Source organism: Ptychodera flava, chromosome 2 (assembly GCF_041260155.1).
Source record: "Ptychodera flava strain L36383 chromosome 2, AS_Pfla_20210202, whole genome shotgun sequence".
In the NCBI taxonomy this organism is placed as follows: Eukaryota; Metazoa; Hemichordata; class Enteropneusta; family Ptychoderidae; genus Ptychodera; species Ptychodera flava.
The window spans coordinates 50,185,029-50,204,719 of record NC_091929.1 but is presented as its reverse complement, the minus strand read 5'-3'; the positions used below and the strand labels follow the sequence as shown (position 1 = coordinate 50,204,719).

The 19,691-nt window shown below is 34.9% G+C and overlaps 1 protein-coding gene and 1 long non-coding RNA gene across 4 annotated transcripts; both read right to left on the bottom strand.

The window, feature by feature from the left end:
* Positions 1–1,520: 1,520 nt before the first annotated feature.
* Positions 1,521–5,230, bottom strand: LOC139148882 (uncharacterized). The gene is made up of 2 exons (XR_011556029.1): positions 4,669–5,230; positions 1,521–1,710 (listed from the first exon to the last, which is right to left on the bottom strand). It is a non-coding gene; the product is annotated as an uncharacterized lncRNA (long non-coding RNA).
* A 6,109-nt stretch (positions 5,231–11,339) lies between these two features.
* On the bottom strand, positions 11,340–17,106 carry LOC139123234 (uncharacterized). 3 transcript variants are annotated; one of them, XM_070689371.1, is made up of 5 exons: positions 16,968–17,106; positions 16,009–16,113; positions 14,879–15,250; positions 13,583–13,711; positions 11,340–13,183 (listed from the first exon to the last, which is right to left on the bottom strand). In XM_070689371.1, the coding sequence occupies exons 2-5, from the start codon at positions 16,020–16,022 to the stop codon at positions 13,120–13,122; spliced, it is 579 nt and encodes a 192-aa protein (XP_070545472.1). In that variant the 5' UTR covers positions 16,023–16,113; positions 16,968–17,106; the 3' UTR covers positions 11,340–13,119. The 3 variants fall into 3 exon arrangements, with proteins under 3 accessions (XP_070545472.1, XP_070545464.1, XP_070545480.1); XM_070689363.1 differs by having other exon boundaries at positions 11,350–13,183; positions 13,583–13,756; XM_070689379.1 differs by having other exon boundaries at positions 11,350–13,183; positions 13,583–13,708.
* Positions 17,107–19,691: the final 2,585 nt, after the last annotated feature.

Genomic DNA, 19,691 nt, shown 5'->3' with positions numbered 1-19,691 from the left:
AAAGATTTTAATACTTGGAGAGAACATTCTGGAGAAATTCCTGTCTGTGAATAATATAATATTTCAATAAACTGCTTAGTCCCTGTGTTTATGTATGTAATTTTTTTCCTAATTGATTGCTTTTCATGGATACCAATAACTTCTACCTATGTTGTGAACATGCGTACAAGAGTATGTCAGGAATTTTGTCAATAAACTCCTCCATCACAATTATTTTGCTTTATTTTTTCACGCTGAAAAAAAGCTGAGATTACACAGATCAGGAATTTTATCTGAAGTCAGACAACCTTTCTTATTCCAAATTTTTCTTCTGAAATAATAATTGTTGTAAATAACTGCAGGGAAAAAGTACTTTTAGAATAATTCTTTTGTTTCTTTTCAGATAAAAAACCAAATTCAATGTACAATGGGATGTATACGAGTCTCAGTAAATGTTTCAATATATTTGCTAAAATTATTACAAGACCAGCCTATGCAAAATGATGCCTTTTTTCTTTCGAAGCTTTGAAATTCTGAATGAAGTGCCAATATAGCCACCCAAAAAAGTTACTCCAATAATTATGTAAACACATAGTATTATTTGTTTCAACTAAAAAATATTTCCTTGCAAAAATTTGGCGAGACTATTTTCCAATGATCAGTTTATTAAAGTTCATTATACAATCACTTGCTTCTATTATACAGTCCACAACAAACCTTGATTTATTCCGGATGCCAATGAGATGAGTAAAATTACACTTTGATTACATTCTTTCACTCTTTTTTACACCAGCATTCAAAAAGTTCAAATTCCCTGAAATATATCTTCCGTATAGCTAGGTGCACACATTGTATTCTGCTTGGAACAAAGTCACCCTGATCGATCAAACCAGTTATCATACTTGTCTGTTCTGCTGTCATGCTGAAGCTACAGATATACCGTAGATGGGCATTGCATACAATTATTTCACAATGAACACATTAAGACAGGAGACTAGTTATATTTTGAGTACTCAGCATAATTCAAGGGGCCAACTGAAAATATTGTTCAGATCAATGTACTCCTCCTTTATGTCCATCTCACAATATCACCTTTGAGTGTGAAAGTTGAAAATAAAAAACGCAACAAACTCTTGTGACAGTTTCCAGTTGAGAAATTATCATGCTTGGTACTTTACATTGGCAGACATAACTCAGAGTTTCAAAAGGCACTGTTGTTTGGGCTTATCAATGAACATGCATTTCAAATCTACTTGACAATAACTGATGCTAGAATATTACTGGTAAGTTTGGTAGAGTCCCTGATTTCCTATAAACCACTGTAACACCAAACTGTTGAATAGTTGGGTATCTCTACTCTTATTATCACATTTCTTGAAAGTGCCTGGTCATAATGGGAGGATCTACCCTGGTATTGCATGAGTGCGTGAACACAAATAATCTCATCCATGAGTCTTGACACAGGCTGGAAATTGTTTAATTTTGCAACATCAGACATTAAAAGGTACACAAGCAACCACAGAAACACACGACACAAATAATTTTTAAAATACTCAAGGATATTTTACATTGGGAATAAAACAACCTTTACAAAATATTTATGACACAGCTTGTTTGTCACATGTGATATACTGCTGAAAACATTTCAGTGTCACTGATTTCCTTTGTACATAACCCTTGGCATATAACCTTTGACCTTTCATTTATGGCACTTAACTGATAACCTTTGACCTATATCTCCGGTACAGATACCCTCTGATATTTATCATACTCTCTTGATTATCTCAATAAGTTTGCAAAGTTTAAACAATCTGAGCATTTTTTAATCTTCATTCTGACCTGATGAACCACAGGCAGCTGTCCAGCATTGTTTGCTCTCATATGACGTCGTGTTTTTAGTTACATTGGAGTCACAATGAACAAAATGAACTGGGTGGGAAAGAAAGGTCAGAATTAAAACTCTTTCTTGCAAACCCAAGTAATTAAGCTACTCAGGAAAGAAACAAAATATCCAGGGTTTGGTTATAGCTTTGCTTAATTTCTGTCAATATTTGAGTAACTTGAATACATGAGCACCAGTGTCTTCATAATAATATGGTGAAACTCTGCAATACAAAATTATTTTGCTTGTCTCAAATATCAGTGGCTTCCCTCCAATAGCTATAAATTAGGTACGGTGTGATTTTCAGAACATCAATACAGCACAGGCACTGATAATATCTGCTTTCATCCTGCAGGCAAGTGACACTTTCTTTGACATTTTTCTTGTACAAAGGAAAGAACAGAAACAACCAGGTTTCCAACAAAATTATATGCATAAAGGTTTGGAATATAGAAAACCAGACAAAGGTGTATAAAGATTTTAATACTTGGAGAGAAACATTCTGGAGAAATTCCTGTCTGTAAATAATATAATATTTTGATAAACTGCTTTGTCCCTGTGTTTATGTATGTAAATTTTTTCTAATTGATTGCTTTTCATGGATACCAATCATTTCTACCTATGTTGTGAACATGCGTACAAGAGTCTGTCAGAATTTTGTCAATAAACTCCTCCATCACAATTATTTGGGTTTATTGTTTTTCACACTGATAAAAAGCTGAGATTATACAGCTCAGGAATTTTATCTGAAGTCAGACAACCTTTCTTATTCCAAATTTTTTCTTCTGAAATAATAATTGTTGTAAATAACTGCAGGAAAAAAAGTACTTTCAGAATAATTCTTTTGTTTTTTTACAGATAAAAAACTAAATTCAGTGTGCAATGGGATGTATACGAGTCTCAGTAAATGTTTCAATATATTTGCTAGAATTATTACAAGACCAGCCTATGCAAAATGCCTTTTTCTTTCGAAGCTTTGAAATTCTGAATGAAGTGCCGATATAGCCACCCAATAAAGTTACTCCAATAATTATATAACCACATAGAATTATTTGTTTCAACTAAAAAGCATTTCCTTGCAAAATTTGGCGAGACTATATATTGGTCAGTTTTATTAAAGTTCATTATACAGTCACTTGCTCCTATACAGTCCACACAAACCTTGATTTATTCCGCATGTCAATGAGATAAGTAAAATTACACTTTGATTACATTCTTTCACTCTTTTTACACCAGCATTCAAAAAGTTCAAACTGCCTGAAATATGTCTTCCGTATAGCTAGGTGCACACATTGCACAGTACTGTAAATTTCCCATAATTCATAGCGATTTGTATCCTCAGAGATTCCCCGAGAAGTCTACCTGGTCTCCCATGTGTAGACAAATTCACAGACTAGTTGTAAAAATTCTGAAACCATACTTTTAAGAAGACCATTCTTCTCAATTCTCATTTTAAATGATTTGGAAAATATGCAAGATTGAGAGAGGAGATAGCATTTTTGTAAAATTTTCCACTGATTGTGTCTTCAGCCATACAGAATAATGTGATGAAAAGTAGGGAGACCAGTTGCACCTGTTTTTTGAAACAAAAGGATATTGATTTTTTCCAATGGAAATGACAAAAGAAATTTGCATTCTAAGTTTTCTCAGAGAATGACCCCTTCAGTTCATCATAAATTGCTGCCTAAAAAGTATGGCATTTGTAGTACCTACAGAATGTGACTTTTTTGGTTGTTTAATGGTTGCTTTTGAAACTTTTGCTGAAATTTCTAAACGTACTTTTACTGGATATTATTTAACAATTATTCTAATGCTTAACATTAGTGCTAACATGCAGAACTGAAGACGTTTTTAGAAAAGTAACCTTCATGGATACAAATCAAAGAGAATTGTGGGTAATTTATTGTACTGTGCATTGTATTCTGCTTGGAACAAAGTCACCCTGAACCGGATCAAACCGTTTATGACTGGTTCATACTGGTCCGTTCTGCTGTGTTGCTGAAGCTACAGATATACCGTAGATGAGCATTGTATACACTTACTTCACAATGAAACGCATTGAAACCGCAGACTAGTTTTAATTTGAGTACTCAGCATGATTCAAGGGGCCAACTGAAAATATTGTTTAGATCAATCTACTTCTCCAACATGTCTTTCTCTCAATATCACCTTTGATGATGAAAGATGAACACCATCAATCACCACAAACTCTTGTGATAGTTTCCAGTTGAGATTTTCACATGCTTGGGATTTCACCTTTGCAGACAAAACTCAGAGTTCCAAAAGGCACTGTTGTTTGGGCTTATTTATAAACATGCATTTCAAATCTATTTGACAATAACTGATACTTGAATATTACTGGTAAGTTTGATAGAGTCCCTGATTTCCTATATACCACTGTAACACCAAACTGTTGAATGGTTGGGTATCTCTACTCTTATTATCACATGTTGTTGAAAGTGCTTGGTCATAATGGGAGGATCTACCCGGGTATTGCATGAGTGCATGAACACAAATAATCTCATCCATGAGTCTTGACACAGGCTGGAAATTGTTTAATTTTGCAACATCAGACATTTCAAGTACACAAGCAACCACAGAAACACACAACACAAAAATTCTAAAATACTCAAGGTTATTTTACATTGGGAATAAAAAAACTTTTACAAAATATTTATGACACAGCTTGTTTGTCACATGTGATATACTGCTGAAAACATTTCAGTGTCACCGATTTCCTCTGTACACAACGCTAGTCATATAACCTTTGACCTTTCATTTACGGCAATTGACTGATAACCTTTGACCTATATCTCTGGCACAGATACCCTCTGATATTTATCATATTCTCTTGATTATCATCAACAAGTTTGCAAAATTAAAACAATCTTAGCATTTTTTTATCTTTATTCTGACCTGACGAACCATAGGCAGCTGTCCAGCATTGTTTGCTCTCATATCACATGGTGTTTTTAGTTACACTGGAGTCACAACGAACAAAATTAAATGGGTGGGAGAAAAAGGTCAAAATTCAAATTTTTTCTTGCAAACCCAAGTAAATAAGCTACTCAGGAAAGAAACGTAATATCCAGGGTCTGGTTACAGCTTTGCTTAATTTCTCTGTCAATGTTTGAGTAACTTGAATACATGAGCACCAGTATCTTCATAATTTAATATGGTGAAACTCTGCAATACAAAATTATTTTGCTTGTCTGAAATATCAGTGCTTTCCCTTCAATATCTATAAATTAGGTACGGTGTGGTTTTCAGAACATCAATACAGCACAGGCACTGATAATATCTGCTTTCATCCTGCAGGCAAGTGACACTTTCTTTGACATTTTTCTTGTACAAAGGAAAGAACAGAAACAACCAGGTTTTCAACAAAATATATGCATAAAGATTTGGAATATAGAAAACCAGACAAAGGTGTATAAAGATTTTAATACTTGAGAGAAACATTCTGGAGAAATTCCTGTCTGTGAATAATATAATATTTCAATAAACTGCTTAGTCCCTGTGTTTATGTATGTAATTTTTTTCCTAATTGATTGCTTTTCATGGATACCAATAACTTCTACCTATGTTGTGAACATGCGTACAAGAGTATGTCAGGAATTTTGTCAATAAACTCCTCCATCACAATTATTTTGCTTTATTTTTTCACGCTGAAAAAAAGCTGAGATTACACAGATCAGGAATTTATCTGAAGTCAGACAACCTTTCTTATTCCAAATTTTTCTTCTGAAATAATAATTGTTGTAAATAACTGCAGGGAAAAAGTACTTTTAGAATAATTCTTTTGTTTCTTTTCAGATAAAAAACCAAATTCAATGTACAATGGGATGTATACGAGTCTCAGTAAATGTTTCAATATATTTGCTAAAATTATTACAAGACCAGCCTATGCAAAATGATGCCTTTTTTCTTTCGAAGCTTTGAAATTCTGAATGAAGTGCCAATATAGCCACCCAAAAAAGTTACTCCAATAATTATGTAAACACATAGTATTATTTGTTTCAACTAAAAAATATTTCCTTGCAAAAATTTGGCGAGACTATTTTCCAATGATCAGTTTTATTAAAGTTCATTATACAATCACTTGCTTCTATTATACAGACCACAACAAACCTTGATTTATTCCGGATGCCAATGAGATGAGTAAAATTACACTTTGATTACATTCTTTCACTCTTTTTTACACCAGCATTCAAAAAGTTCAAATTCCTGAAATATATCTTCCGTATAGCTAGGTGCACACATTGTATTCTGCTTGGAACAAAGTCACCCTGATCGATCAACCAGTTATCATACTTGTCTGTTCTGCTGTCATGCTGAAGCTACAGATATACCGTAGATGGGCATTGCATACAATTATTTCACAATGAAACACATTAAGACAGGAGACTAGTTATATTTTGAGTACTCAGCATAATTCAAGGGGCCAACTGAAAATATTGTTCAGATCAATGTACTCCTCCTTTATGTCCATCTCACAATATCACCTTTGAGTGTGAAAGTTGAAAATAAAAAACGCAACAAACTCTTGTGACAGTTTCCAGTTGAGAAATTATCATGCTTGGTACTTTACATTGGCAGACATAACTCAGAGTTTCAAAAGGCACTGTTGTTTGGGCTTATCAATGAACATGCATTTCAAATCTACTTGACAATAACTGATGCTAGAATATTACTGGTAAGTTTGGTAGAGTCCCTGATTTCCTATAAACCACTGTAACACCAAACTGTTGAATAGTTGGGTATCTCTACTCTTATTATCACATGTTCTTGAAAGTGCCTGGTCATAATCGGAGGATCTACCCTGGTATTGCATGAGTGCGTGAACACAAATAATCTCATCCATGAGTCTTGACACAGGCTGGAAATTGTTTAATTTTGCAACATCAGACATTAAAAGGTACACAAGCAACCACAGAAACACACGACACAAATAATTTTTAAAATACTCAAGGATATTTTACATTGGGAATAAAACACCTTTACAAAATATTTATGACACAGCTTGTTTGTCATATGTGATATACTGCTGAAAACATTTCAGTGTCACTGATTTCCTTTGTACATAACCCTTGGCATATAACCTTTGACCTTTCATTTATGGCACTAAACTGATAACCTTTGACCTATATCTCTGGTACAGATACCCTCTGATATTTATCATATTCTCTTGATTATCTCAATAAGTTCGCAAAATTTAAACAATCTGAGCATTTTTTTATCTTTATTCTGACCTGACGAACCACAGGGCAGCTGTCCAGCATTGTTTGCTCTCATATCACATGGTGGTTTTAGTTACATTGGAGTCACAATGAACAAAATGAACTGGGTGGGAAAGAAAGGTCAGAATTCAAACTCTTTCTTGCAAACCCAAGTAAATAAGCTACTCAGAAAAGAAACAAAATATCCAGGGTCTGGTTATAGCTTTGCTTAATTTCTCTGTCAATGTTTGAGTAACTTGAATACATGAGCACCAGTGTCTTCATAATAATATGGTGAATCTCTGCGATACAAAATTATTTTGCTTGTCTGAAATATCAGTGGTTTCCTTTCAATATCTATAAATCAGGTACGGTGTGATTTTCAGAACGTCAATACAGCACAGGCACTGATAATATCTGCTTTTCATCCTGCAGGCAAGTGACACTTTCTTTGACATTTTTCTTGTACAAAGGAAAGAACAGAAACAACCACGGTTTCCAACAAAATTATATGCATAAAGGTTTGGAATATAGAAAACCAGACAAAGGTGTATAAAGATTTTAATACTTGGAGACAAACATCCTGGAGAAATTGCTGTCTGTGAATAATATAATATTTTGATAAACTGCTTAGTCCCTGTGCTTATGTATGTAAATTTTTTTTCTAATTGATTGCTTTTCATGGATACCAATCACTTCTATCTAAGTTGTGAACATGCGTACAAGAGTCTGTCAGGAATTTTGTCAATAAACTCCTCCATCACAATTATTTGGGTTTATTGTTTTTCACACTGATAAAATCTGAGATTATACAGCTCAGGAATTTTATCTGAAGTCAGACAACCTTCCTTATTCCTATTTTTTCTTTGAAATAATAATTGTTGTAAATAACTGCAGGAAAAAAGTACTTTCAGAATAATTCTTTTGTTTCTTTTCAGATAAAAAACTAAATTCAGTGTGCAATGGGATGTATACGAGTCTCAGTAAATGTTTCAATATATTTGCTAGAATTATTACAAGACCAGCCTATGCAAAATGCCTTTTTCTTTCGAAGCTTTGAAATTCTGAATGAAGTGCCGATATAGCCACCCAAAAAAGTTACTCCAATAATTATGTAACACATAGTATTATTTGTTTCAACTAAAACATATTTCCTTGCAAAATGTGGCGAGACTATATTCCAATGGTCAGTTTTATTAAAGTTCTTTAAGCTTATACAGTCACTTGCTCCTATTGTACAGTCCACAACAAACCTTGATTTATTCAGGATGTCAATGAGATGAGTAAAATTACAGTTTGATTACATTCTTTCACTCTTTTTTACACCAGCATTCAAAAGTTCAAATTGCCTGAAATATTTCTTCCGTATAGCTAGGTGCACATAGTGTATTCCGATGGGAACAAGTCACCTTGATCCGGATCAAACTGGTTATCGTACTGGTCTGTTCTGTGGTGTTGCTGTGTTGCAGAAGCTACAGATACACCATAGATGAGCATTGTATACTTCACAATGCATGCAATGAGGCACATAGAGACCGTAGACTAGTTTTATTTTAAGTACTTAGCTTGATTCAAGGGGCCAAATGAAAATATTGTTTAGATTAACCTACTTCTCCAACATGTCTTTCTCTCAATATCACCTTTGAGTATGAAAGTCGAACATCTACAATCGCCACAAACTCTTGTGATAGTTTCTAGTTGAGAAATTCTCATGCTTGGTACTATACGTTGGCAGACAAAACTCAAGAGTTCCAAAAGGCACTGTTGTTCTGGCTCATCAATAAACATTTATTTCAAATGTATTTGACAATAACTGATGCTTGAATATTACTAGTAAGATTGGTAGAGTCCCTGATTTCCTATAAACCACTGTAAGGTATTGCATGAGTGTGTGAACACAAATAATATCATCCATGAGTCTTGACACAGGCTGGAAATTATTTGATTTTGCAACATCAGACATTTAAAGGTACACAAGCAACCACAGAAACACACAACACAAAAAATTCTTAAAATACTCAAGGATATTTTACATTGGGAATAAAACAACCTTTACAAAATATTTATGACACGGCTTGTTTGTCACATGTGATATACTGCTGAAAGCATTTCAGTGTCACTGATTTCCTCTGTACATAACCCTGGTCATATAACCTTTGACCTTTCATTTATGGCACTTGACTGATAACATTTGACCTATATCTCTGGCAGAGATACCCTCTGATACTATCATATTCTCTTGATTATCCTCAATAAGTTCAGAAAATTAAAACAACCTGAACATTTTTTTATCTTTATTCTGACCTGACGAACCACAGGCAGCTGTCCAGCATTGTTTGCTCTCATATCATGCGGTGTTTTTAGTTACATTGGAGTCACAATGAACAAAATGAAATGGGTGGGAAAGAAAGGTCAGAATTCAAACTCTTTCTTGCAAAACCAAGTAAATAAGCTACTCAGGAAAGAAACAAAATATCCAGGGTCTGGTTATAGCTTTGCTTAATTTCTCTGTCAATGTTTGAGTAACTTGAATACATGAGCACCAGTGTCTTCATAATAATATGGTGAAACTCTGCAATACAAAATTATTTTGCTTCTCTGAAATATCAGTGGTTTCCCTTCAATATCTATAAATTAGGTACGGTGTGATTTTCAGAACATCAATACAGCACAGGCAATGATAATATCTGCTTTCATCCTGCAGGCAAGTAACACTTTCTTAGACATGTTTCTTGTACAAAGGAAAGAACAGAAACAACCAGGTCTCCAACAAAATTATATGCATAAAGGTTTGGAATATAGAAAACCAGACAAAGGTGTATAAAGATTTTAATACTTGGAGAGAAAACATTCTGGAGACATTCCTGTCTGTGAATAATATAATATTTCGATAAACTGCTTAGTCCCTGTGTTTATGTATGTAAATTTTTTCTAATTGATTGCTTTTCATGGATACCAATCACTTCTACCTATGTTGTGAACATGCGTACAAGAGTCTGTCAGGAATTTTGTCAATAAACTCCTCCATCACAATTATTTCGGCTTATTGTTTTTCACACTGATAAAAAGCTGAGATTATACAGCTCAGGAATTTTATCTGAAGTCAGACAACCTTTCTTATTCCTTTTTTTTCTTGTGAAATAATAATTGTTGTAAATAACTGCAGGAAAAAAGTACTTTCAGAATTATTCTTTTGTTTCTTTTCAGATAAAAAACTAAATTCAGTGTGCAATGGGATGTATACGAGTCTCAGTAAATGTTTCAATATATTTGCTAAATTATTACAAGACCAGCCTATGCAAAATGATGCCTTTTTTCTTTCGAAGCTTTGAAATTCTGAATGAAGTGCCGATATAGCCACCCAAAAAACTTACTCCAATAGTTATGTAAACATATAGTATTATTTGTTTCAACTAAAAAATATTTCCTTGCAAAATTTGGCGAGACTATATTCCAATGGTCAGTTTTATTAAAGTTCATTATACAGTCACTTGCTCCTATTATACAGTCCACAACAAACCTTGATTTATTCCGCATGTCAATGAGATGAGTAAAATTACACTTTGATTACATTCTTTCACTCTTTTTTACACCAGCATTCAAAAGTTCAAATTCCCCAAATATTTCTTCCGTATAGCTAGGTGCTCACAGTGTATTCTGCTTGGAACAAAGTCACCTTGATCCGGATCCAACGGTTATCATACTGGTCCCTCTGCTGTTCTGCTGTAGCTTCAGATTTACTGTAGCTGAGCATTGTATATACTTACTTCACAATGAAACACATTGAGACCGCAGACTAGTTTTATTTTGAGTACTCAGCATGATTCAAGGGGCAGACTGAAAATATTGTTTAGATCAATCTACTTTTCTAAATTGTCTTTCTCTCAATATGACCTTTGTTAATGAAAGTTGAACATCAACAATTGACAAAACTCTTGTGATACTTTCCAGTTGAAAAATTATCATGTTTGGTACTTTACATTGGCAGACAAAGCTCAGAGTTCCAAAAGGCACTGTTGTTTGGGCTTATCAATAAACATGCATTTCAAATCTATTTGACACATACTGATGCTTGAATATTACTGGTAAGTTTGATAGAGTCCTGATTTCCTATAAACCACTGTAACACAAAACTGTTGAATGGTTAGGCATCTGCACTCTTACTATGACATGTTGTTGAAAGTGTCTGGTTATAATTGGAGGATCTACCCTTGTATTGCATGAGTGTGTGAACACAAATAATCTCATCCATGAGTCTTGACACAGGCTGGAAATTGTTTAATTTTGCAACATCAGACAATTAAGGTACACAAGCAACCACAGAAACACACAACACAAAAAATTCTTAAAATACTCAAGGATATTTTACATTGGGAATAAAACAACCTTTACAAAATATTTATGACACAGCTTGTTTGTCACATGTGATATACTGCTGAAAACATTTCAGTGTCACTGATTTCCTTTGTACATAACCCTAGCATATAACCTTTGACCTTTCCTTTATGGCACTTAAATGATAACCTTTAACCTTTATCTCTGACACAGATACCCTCTGATATTTATCATATTCTCTTGATTATCCTCAATAAGTTTGCAAAATTTAAACAATCTGAGAATTTTTTTATCTTTATTCTGACCTGACGAACCACAGGCAGCTGTCCAGCATTGTTTGCTCTCATATGACGTCGTGTTTTTAGTTACATTGGAGTCACAATGAACAAAATGAACTGGGTGGGAAAGAAAGGTCAGAATTAAAACTCTTTCTTGCAAACCCAAGTAATTAAGCTACTCAGGAAAGAAACAAAATATCCAGGGTTTGGTTATAGCTTTGCTTAATTTCTGTCAATATTTGAGTAACTTGAATACATGAGCACCAGTGTCTTCATAATAATATGGTGAAACTCTGCAATACAAAATTATTTTGCTTGTCTGAAATATCAGTGGTTTCCCTTCAATATCTATAAATTAGGTACGGTGTGATTTTCAGAACATCAATACAGCACAGGCACTGATAATATCTGCTTTCATCCTGCAGGCAAGTAACACTTTCTTAGACATGTTTCTTGTACAAAGGAAAGAACAGAAACAACCAGGTCTCCAACAAAATTATATGCATAAAGGTTTGGAATATAGAAAACCAGACAAAGGTGTATAAAGATTTTAATACTTGGAGAGAAACATTCTGGAGAAATTCCTGTCTGTGAATAATATAATATTTCGATAAACTGCTTAGTCCCTGTGTTTATGTATGTAAATTTTTTCTAATTGATTGCTTTTCATGGATACCAATCACTTCTACCTATGTTGTGAACATGCGTACAAGAGTCTGTCAGGAATTTTGTCAATAAACTCCTCCATCACAATTATTTTGTTTATTTTTTTCACACTGATAAAAAGCTGAGATTATACAGCTCAGGAATTTTATCTGAAGTCAGACAACCTTTCTTATTCCAATTTTTTTCTTCTGAAATAATAATTGTTGTAAATAACTGCAGGAAAAAAGTACTTTCAGAATAATTCTTTTGTTTCTTTTCAGATAAAAAACTAAATTCAGTGTGCAATGGGATGTATACGAGTCTCAGTAAATGTTTCAATATATTTGCTAAATTATTACAAGACCAGCCTATGCAAATGATGCCTTTTTTCTTTCGAAGCTTTGAAATTCTGAATGAAGTGCCGATATAGCCACCCAAAAAAGTTACTCCAATAATTATGTAAAACATAGTATTATTTGTTTCAACTAAAAATATTTCCTTGCAAAATTTGGCGAGACTATATTCCAATGGTCAGTTTTATTAAGTTCATTATACAGTCACTTGCTCCTATTATACAGTCCACAACAAACCTTGATTTATTCCGCATGTCGATGAGATGAGTAAAATTACACTTTGATTACATTCTTTCACCTTCTTTTTACACCAGCATTTCAAAAAGTTCAAATTGCCTGAAATATTTCTTCCGTATAGCTAGGTGCACACAGTGTATTCTGCTTGGAACAAAGTCACCCTGAACTGGATCCAACCGGTTATGACCGGTTCATACTGGTCCGTTCTGCTGTGTTGCTGTTTTCCACTGTTCTAAGGCCTCTATTGCTTCAGCTCTGCAATTAACAATAATAGCAACAACAATAGTATCAACCACAACAAAACTATAGTGATTTGTATTATCGTCAAGTAATAACAGAACCTCTATAATGTGGAAGTTGTAATTTCATGAGAAGCACAGAGATGATTCTGTACATTATCAACAACATAAATATAACAGCAAACAGTGTCAACAGACTGTACATTTTGACTTTAAACATTAATATACGCAGGAGCAATGAATGCACCATGCTATGATGACTTTTGCCCTTTCCCTTGATTCAATGCTACCATGGTTTGGCCTAAACCCATTGTTATAAACTGTGATTCTAGACTGGTTTACAGCAAATCAGGGGTGAACAGGTTAAATTAAATTTTGAGGTTGTAAAGATTTGAGTAGAAAGTAAACTAGTCACCTTGCTTTTTCCAGTCTTGCCTTCTCTTCCGGTGTCATACCACTTGGTTCATTGGTGCTCTGTTTGTTGGCTGTGTTTCCCTCCGTGGGTCCGTTGGCTGATTTGGGAGTTGCTGGGCTAGAGGAGCTACTGTGAGGAGAACCGAATTTCATAAGACCACTAGAGGAGAGGAAACTATTAAGATGAAGCCACACACACAAACACCAGCCAAGATGAAGATCAAGAATGAAACGAGGAGAAAGCGGGAGAAACACACAGATGACACAAAGAGGAGACAGACATGGGAGATGAACGAGGAGCCATCAAAAAGACAACGACCACCACAAGTGACAAAACAGTCAAAGACAAAAAACAAAAAACAATGGAGAGGGGAAAAAAGAAGAAAAATAATATATTACAAAGCATGCAACAAAGCAAAATGTCTATTCTATTGTTGGTTAGAAGACAGATGGACAGATTAACATGGATACATGAAATATGAGACAAGACAAATAATTATACATTTTTAATCTTTTTAACTACCCAAGTTTATTTTACAATATTATACTATCATTTATTGCTATATTTCAACTTGCACTAACTTTGTTTCCTTGTCTCTTAAAATCAGAAAGCCTTACATTTCTTTGAATCTTGATATGAGCTAAAAGGAATTCAACTTGCTTGTAACCAAATTTTGTAAAAAGTATGGCATTTTACCATGAAAAATTCAGATTTCTGTCTCTGTATAAACTTGAAACATTTGGCAGTTGTGACTTGAAATCCCATCAAGATTTTACCGAATTCACACTTAGCACTGAAAATCACATCATAAAAATGCTAAATGGCTGGCTTCTGATTCTGTACTAAATTTTGATTACCATCGATATAATTTATTTTCTGTAAAGAAACTAATTCATTCCTTAAAACGATTTTACATAAGGAACAGTAAAGAGCTCTACAGTCACATTAAATGTGACTTCTTTAATTTTTCACAAAAAATATTGTATTTTGTCTCATAAAGTTTAACAATGGAGTTGACACATTAAACTTTTCCCCAATTTGGCATAAGCACCTTAAATACAATGCATTTTACTTGGACATATGGAATGGAACTTGTGAAACTTAAGATGTGAGATGAGGTTCTGAATCAGAGAGTAGATGTGGCTCTATAACAGTGAGCCAATCAGATCAAAGGGACAGAATGGACATGAGGTGGACTGACAAGTTAAAACTAGAACACAAACACAATGAAAGCTACATGTCACAATGGGAGGAGATTCAGCCATGCATTTGATTTCTGTTATGCCATGAACTCACTCAAAGTTATCGTCAAGGTCACCTTCATCCTCTTCATTCTCCTCTTTGCTGTTGTCATGGGAACCAACATCCTCAATGGTGATCTGCGTTTTTGATTCACCTGCAGTTTCCATATCTGTTGCTTTGCTAGATTCCCCCGATGGCTTGTTCTCATCACTCGTTGTTGAAGCAGAGTCCGCTACAACCAAGGTTTCTTCACTGGTACTGGTACTTGAGACAGCTGGACTTGACACTGTGTCCTCCTTGGTCTCAATGCTGGGTTTATTTTCCTGTGATATGCTGGAATCACCTTCTTGTGGAGTGGTTGCTGTGGATGAGACCTGCCTTGATGGTTCTACTTCCGTTGTGGAACCATCTTCTTCCATTTTTGAGCTGTAAAGTGTGAAGATGTATCAAGATATGCCATATAATTCATTTTCAAAATTAAATCATCTAATTTTAAACATAAAAACATCTAAGCTTGCAAGGGCTTGAATAATTTTACTAACCCATGAAAGTCAACACATAAATACAACATCTACAGTTGTTGAAATCATGTTACCCTTAAGTGAGGTTTTGATGTACAAGAACCATCAATGCTTCCATGGTCATCATATTAAATTCAAAACAAACGAAATTTCAAAACCAAACACTGGTGGCGCTCACCACCAGATCTGGCAAGTGCTGCAAGGCTGCGCTTTTTGACATTTTGAACACTGAGTGCAAGATACAGACTTTAAAAGAAACGATATTTCCATCAGTTTGAATACAAAAGGTTAAGAAAAAGACATAAAATGTGATCATGATATCAAGAAAGGTCATGGCCTGAGCTACTTTCATGTAATTTAAACTCTACAATCATGGATTCTTTGGTTAATATCACTCTACCCGCTTTGATAATTCACATGCTCTGCCTGAAGAATTTTCTCTATTACTTAAAGAAATTTTGTGTCTTACATGTGCTGCTATTGGGCTGAAACACAGACATGTCAAGAAATTTTGAAATTAACAAGATGTCGGTGAGTTTGAGGGTTCAAAGGTCAGTATGCAAGTGAAATCATGGAAGCACTCCTCCAAATGATTAAACACCATGATTTTGCAGAGTTGACAATCTCATAGATAGGTTATTGGTACGACCAGTCAAAACTTACCTTTCTACTGTCATTGTTGTGGTTGCTGGTTGAAGTTCAAGACTACTCTTGTTGACCGCAGTGTTTTCAACACTTCGTAGGATAATGGAGGTGCCGTGCTTACCACTATGGAAAACACGTAAGAAAGCATGAGTATCAAGACTACATTGTGAATTCTGATATTGGAGATATACATGTTGATATTGAACAATTTTAAGGGCTGCAATATCATTCATGCTGATGATTGCAGTGTTTTGAACAGTAAACTCTGCACCACTGAGATGAATATGATACATGCATCATGATCTGTCTATCATCAAACAAATTTCCATCCAAATTTGGGTATAAATCGCACAATTATGAATGATTCCTATCTAATTACAAATTTTCAATCTCATGACCTTTTTTTAAGACAATTACGCTTGAATGACTGATGGTCTAAAATTAAACAGACCACGCTGAACACAAAATCTTTCTCTGTTATGGTCCAATGTCCAGATGAACAGTTTCAGTCCGAAATAAACACAACATGTGGTGTTCTACAAGCCTAAGAAATCGTGTGATGTCTGTGCCAACAGACAAACATGTGCAAATGCATATTGAAATACACATTTCTGTGCACATTTCCCAACATAGATTTGTTTATCCTGTGATATGTTAGAATTCTGAGTTTCACCTATTGATCATGAACATACTCTTTCCATGCATTGGTATGATGAGGCAGACTTTAAAAAAAATTCTTGAAGATTCATGAATTGGATTCAAGAGTTCAGATATGCACATGTACTACCATAGCCAGAGGGCCTTCTGCCAAGATAGACCATTGCATATTTGATACAATATCCCTACATTATAATTGAAGTCATTATTTTTCAAAATGATCCCACAGCAGCAATTTTGTTATTTATTACAATGTTTGAATACAAATTAAAAGGAGAGTTGACGCGCTAAACCCTAAATCACAGGACATCACCACTTACAGTATTTCTGTTGTACACTACTATCTGCCATTGGCATATCTGAAGATTCACTCTCCATTGCAACTGGAGAATTACTACGAGGTTGTCCAGACCTGTGATGTGGGTGAAAGAAATATTCAAATTAATGGGAATATCTTGAAAAGCTCAGTTCAACAGACAAATTGTAAGAAATAAACATCAATACATTACAATGTAACTGAGTAAAAGGGATACAGACAATGCTGCTTGCTAATTGTTAAAGACTTTTGTCACAAAGAGTTACCACTATTCCAAGATTACATTACTCTCTCAACAGCAAAACACCAAAAATATGTTGCCTTTGGTCAAACAAGAAATTCAATCTTAACAAAAAAGGACTACAATTATCAAGCATTAATCTGAAATTTCTAGAAAATGGACACACCTTGTTGAAAGGCCGTGAGAGAAAATTGGTGTTTGAGAGATTCAAATATTTGGACAGATGGCAAGACATGATAGTTTTTACAACTGGGTGTGACTGTTATGATCTGAGCTGACAAAAATACTTTTTGCCCGGAAGGTTTGGCGACCAACGCAACTAAAACCAGCACACCATAGTTACAAGATAGAGCTGTATTACTGAATGCTCATTTCAGGAATTTTTTTCTGACAAGGGTATAATCCTGATACCTTAACTACAAAGGACATGTTTCCAGATTTGTACAACGGCTGATATCCTTTCAAAACTTCACTGCCTGAATCAGAATAGAATCGTGGTAACTCTTTTCTTCACACACCATTGTAACAAAATATTTTTACATACAGTTCATTAAATAATAAAACCATTTCCATTTTGCAAATTAATTTATTGTAAATATCTTTGTAAGAGAGAAATGGTGATGAAATAAAAATCTTGACTACAGACAATGTCAGCTGTCACTATTCTCCAGACTTACAGCGAACGTCAAAATGAACCGGAGATCAACTTTGATAAGCCCCTATCAATTTCCCTGGCAATCTTCCAATACCCCCTTGAAAGCACCGAGGTACTTTGGTCAGTAAACATACACTGCACTGCGCCTGCTGTGCTATCTCCATTCGCACTCCCTATGCAAGCTTCTGCATGGATCAAACCATTTTGCGCCAGTTTACAGCTATGGCTGTTTGATATCAGTGTATTCAACGAAGCTCATGGCATACTTGTTATATATTACAAAACAATGGGACGCTGGAGATCCCGAGACAGTATCGTTAGGAAAATGACACGTTTTCCCAGTACTTTCTTGATCTTTTGACCCTGCCCACCCCCGTCACCTTAATAGTATAGTTCATTACACAGTTACGTCCGCCATTGTTTATTTTCACTCACGGACCACAGCGATGTTAATTTTCATCCTCTGAACATGAAGTTTATTAGTTTGAAGCAATTATCCTTTCATCTGTGAAGAGTTTTACTGGTGACTATTACAATTTTCACTGTTATGTTGTTGTTTTCACAAGATGCAGACTGCTTTTCCGTGCAGTCAATCATAGACAGTTTCTCTACACTCTACAGTCCATGAGTCAATAAATGCCAGTTCACACGTGCACTATGCTGTTGATCGGCACATGACGTCCTCATGTCAAGTTTTGGGATTTTTTTATGCTGAAATTTCACCAAAATACCATTTCTGTATCCAGAGATTGTGTAATCAGTTTGATTTAAAACAGCGATATAAAACACTGTGTCAGTTAATCTTGGAAATTTCGGCTGAGTTTTGCTGTCTTATCTATGGTTGTCAATCAGTATGTGCACTGCATTAGGGCCTGTATAGAGAGACCCTGATGTAATCAAGGTATGCCAGTTCATAAAATCGTGAGCATATTTTTTTTCTGTCGACATCGATTTGCCTTGCAATGGAATTTTAGGCAAGAAAGAGCATCATAGAAAAATGGTTGACAGGCGTTTCCCAAACCAGTATCGACACAGAAATGCATTGCTCAGCACTGTGAACGATGTCATAATGAAATACCGTAGAACTGGGCATTTCCACGAGTAGAAGTTCACCAGCCGCCGAGAGTCAAATCAGGGCCTCACTCAGTACAACAACATTGTCTTTCACTAGATAACTTAACTGGCTGTTTCTCAGTCGTTCCATGTGAATGTTTCTAATTTTATGGGCTCTCACACTGACAGTTGTTTACTTTGCAAGCTCATGGAATTTACTATTCAATTTGGGTAAAGTATGTCGTGTGACATGACTGCATACGGGAAATACTTCACGATAACAGGATCGACGCACGTAACAATGCAAAACAAGTTTGAAATTATTAGTACAATTAAAGGTCTTAAAATCGCATGCTTTATTTCATTTCTTGTCAACCACTTTGGGCTTCAAAATGGTTTCTTCCGGAAAGGGAGCCAGAAATAGAAGGGAGATCGAATGGCAGTAACACAGCAGGCGCCTTGTATGTTTATTGGCCTGTTTATAGGCAACACTAACCAAAGTACCTCGGTGTTTTCCAAGGGATATTGGAAGATTACGAGGGAAATTGATAGGGGCTTATCAAAGTTGGTCTCCGGTTCATTTTGACGTTCGCTGTAGAACTTCATTTAACATTTCACCTGACTCACTAAACCCTGTTGGAAACTTTGCCCATAAATATAAGTATTTCGAGATGCTATTTCCCATTTCCCTCATTAAATGTAAACAAGCAATCTTCAGATAATTTCAGAGAATACTATTACTTTTGGTACTTGTGCTACAAGCTGCTAACTTCATATCT